Raw genomic sequence first — 3,130 nt, forward strand, 5'->3', positions numbered from 1 at the left:
AAGCAAACCGCAATAGTTTTTCATTCTCGTGGCGGCGACGATCGTCTCTAATGAGGCCTTTAGCCAAAAGTGATGGATGCTTTCACTTCCCTGCAATTAGCGATGGAAGGAGTCCGATCACTCGTTTGAATAAATTACAAGTTCGATGACCCCATTGAAGGCTTTAAAATTTAATTCTTTCACATTGGTCGAATCACACTAAATGTAGTTTCGCGAGTGCTCAAGGGATGTCGGCATTTTGCTATTCTTGGACATTAAGCAATGCAAGGTGCATCCAAACACAGGTGGGAACAACACCAATTAAGATTAAGACTTTGTCAAATGACCACGTTTCGCATTAAAAGGGACACGACTCAAATAAGAACAAAATTTTTGGCATCGTATTAAATATTAACCCCTTCGTTAAATTCAGGAGCGTTCGTTCGATGGTCCCCCAAATTCCGAATTAGTCAAAGGGAGAGACCGACTCTTCCTCTTTCCTCTCTCTCTCTCTCTCTCTCTCTCTCTCTCTCTCTGGGACCGCAACACGCATCGTCTTCTCACTTACCTCGCCGTCACGTTCGGGCGCAGCACAAGCTTCGCTAACGAACACCCATCACTCCCAAATCGATCTTCATAAGCAGATTTCATACCTGAATTCTCCTTCACGTCGCATTTCGCTTCAACCCCATTAGCGGAAGAACGGGAAAAATCGATACTTTAAGCTGATTGTTAATCTGTAATGGCGGTCGCGACGGCGGCGGCGCAGCCGCTGAGCTGCCGCTTCATGCCTAAGAGGGTCTGCTTCTCCTTCGCGGCCTACGCCAAGAGCCTCATCGACCACCTCGTCTCCTGCAACATCCCCGTCCTCGAAGGCCTCACGGAGGCTGAATTCGCCTACCTGGAGTCCGGCTTCTCCCTCGATTTCCCGCCAGACCTCCGGTCGATCCTCCGGGAAGGTCTCCCCGTCGGTCCCGGGTTCGTCAACTGGCGGTCGTCTTCCCCGCAGCAGCTCCAGATTCTCGCGAGCCTCCCGGGCCGGAGCCTGATCAAGGAGGTGTCGCAGAGCGGTTTCTGGTGCGACGCGTGGGGCGAGAGGCCAAGCGATCGCGACGGAGCGGTCGAGTTAGCGAAGAGGTTGTTGGAAGAATCGCCGGTTCTGGTGCCGGTTTACCGGAGCTGCTACATCCCGGCGTCGCCGAACGCCGCCGGCAATCCGGTTTTCTACATTGACGGGGGGGACGTCCGCGTGCTGAGCTTCGACCTCGCCGGATTCTTCCAGGAGTCCGAGTGGATGCGCATCGGCGTCTTCCGGCCGGCCCGGAAGGTGCCGCCGAGAATCGGGGCGCCGGCGTGGGCCGCGAAGGAGCCGCGGTGGATCGAGTTCTGGAGCGACGTGGCGGAGAGAGGCGGGAGGCGGGAGCAGCCGGCGGTGACGGCTGCGCGAGGGAGCACGCGCGGGTGGTGGTGCGGCGGTGGCGGAGGTGGAGGCAAGCTCGGGGCGTGCTTGGAGGAGGCGTACTGGAGGCTGAGGGACGGAGGCTGGAGGGAGGAGGAAGTGAGGGAGATGTTGTCGATGGACGGCTGCGATGGGAGGGTGAAGGCGGGGGATGACGTGGCGAGATCCCAGGAAGGCCTTGCTTGGCACGTGAGAGCGTGGTCTCTGGAATTATTGCGTGCGGGATGGAGCAAGGGGGATGTGGCGGAGACTCTTGGGATCAACGTTGACGAGAAGAGCGAGGTCGGTCTCTGTGTTCCTGATGATCGAGGCTAAGGTTGGGAGCACCCGAAACGACGTCGCGAGACAAGAGGGCATTTTCTGTTGAGCTACACTTCGAGCGAATGGATGGCGTCATAAATCTCTTAAGATCATGAGCGCTCCTCATTTTTCCGGATTTTGTGCTTTATACTCATACATACAATTATAAAGATTTAGGTAGAGATTATCATGTAAATTTTCTGTTTAGTGTAAATACAAAACCTGTGGGAGAGATTATGTGAATCCCCATGAGCAAACACACATTGCTTATTGCATAAATAAGGCATAAAAAATTTCGAAAGTCTTGGGTTCATTTACACGATAAGAGGTTGTGCCAGGCAAATGTACTAATGTACGAAACACCCAAGAGAAAGTATCTAGTAATGTTCCAAATTCGGCCATTAGGGACCAATACCCGAGCATCGAAGTCCCGGGCACATTCTCCTTTGTCTTGTTCTCGGCCTCGGGGGAGCTTGACTCACCTCAAGTGACTTGGGAGCTTGGCCGTAGGGGTCTTGGACATGAGATCCAAGGTCTCGGGCCCGACCACCTGGACTCCGGCTTGCCCGTTGAGATCCTTGGTGCTGGAGACCTAGGTCAAGCCTCACGGCATCACGGACGAGGGTTGGCAACCCGCGCATGGGAGCCGAGGTTATCCGGGCTTGGGCATCCAAGTCTTCTTTCTTTAAAGACCCTGAAGCGTGGGATTCGTCAATCGCTGTTAATCCATGCTTGCATTTAAGAAGGTTAAGATTCCTCCATCTGTCACATGATGTTCTTTTCTTTAAGGATTGTCTAAGCATATGATTCGTCAATCCCTACTTATGTTGGAAATGATAGGATTTGCCAATCCGTAGGGTATAGTTTCTTGAACGCAAGTTTCTTAAAGATTCAAGTGATATCTCAGCATATTCACAAACAATAATTGAACAACCAATCCTTCGTCAAGTACAACAAAAATCCTTGATTCTCCAAGTGATCAAGGAGAAGTAAAAGAGCGAAGAAAATGAAAAAATTCGATTCAACTTTCGTTACTCTTTTGGGAGAAGAAGATACGGAAAATGTTGTGAATAAAATTACACGTTATTTTACTTGGATGAAGATCCAAGAACGTTCAGTGAGGTAATAGCATCTTGAGATGCATCATTCTCATAAGAAAATGATGATGGAAAGAGGTGCCTAGGAAGAATTCTCAATGCTTTGTCTAATCGTCCATATGAATTTTTATTTTATTTTATTTTATCTTACAATAATTCCAAAGGACATTTGGAATGTCTTGAAGACCAAAAACACAAACAAGGTACGAATAGATTTAGTGCTTGGGGATATTTTTAATTTATCATGTTCAACTGAAAATCTATTTCTAAACAAGTGGAAGAATTCTAAATAGGC

The 3,130-nt window shown here is 49.7% G+C and overlaps 1 protein-coding gene across 1 annotated transcript; it reads left to right on the top strand.

Annotated features, from left to right (window-relative positions):
• The first annotated feature begins 422 nt into the window (after nucleotides 1-422).
• LOC115739335 lies at nucleotides 423-1,976 on the top strand. Its single transcript, XM_030672367.2, has one exon. It carries the CDS (start codon nucleotides 722-724, stop codon nucleotides 1,751-1,753), a length of 1,032 nt encoding a protein of 343 aa, XP_030528227.1. The 5' UTR covers nucleotides 423-721; the 3' UTR covers nucleotides 1,754-1,976.
• Nucleotides 1,977-3,130: the final 1,154 nt, after the last annotated feature.

Source organism: Rhodamnia argentea, chromosome 11 (genome assembly GCF_020921035.1).
Source record: "Rhodamnia argentea isolate NSW1041297 chromosome 11, ASM2092103v1, whole genome shotgun sequence".
NCBI classification, from domain to species: Eukaryota; Viridiplantae; Streptophyta; class Magnoliopsida; order Myrtales; family Myrtaceae; genus Rhodamnia; species Rhodamnia argentea.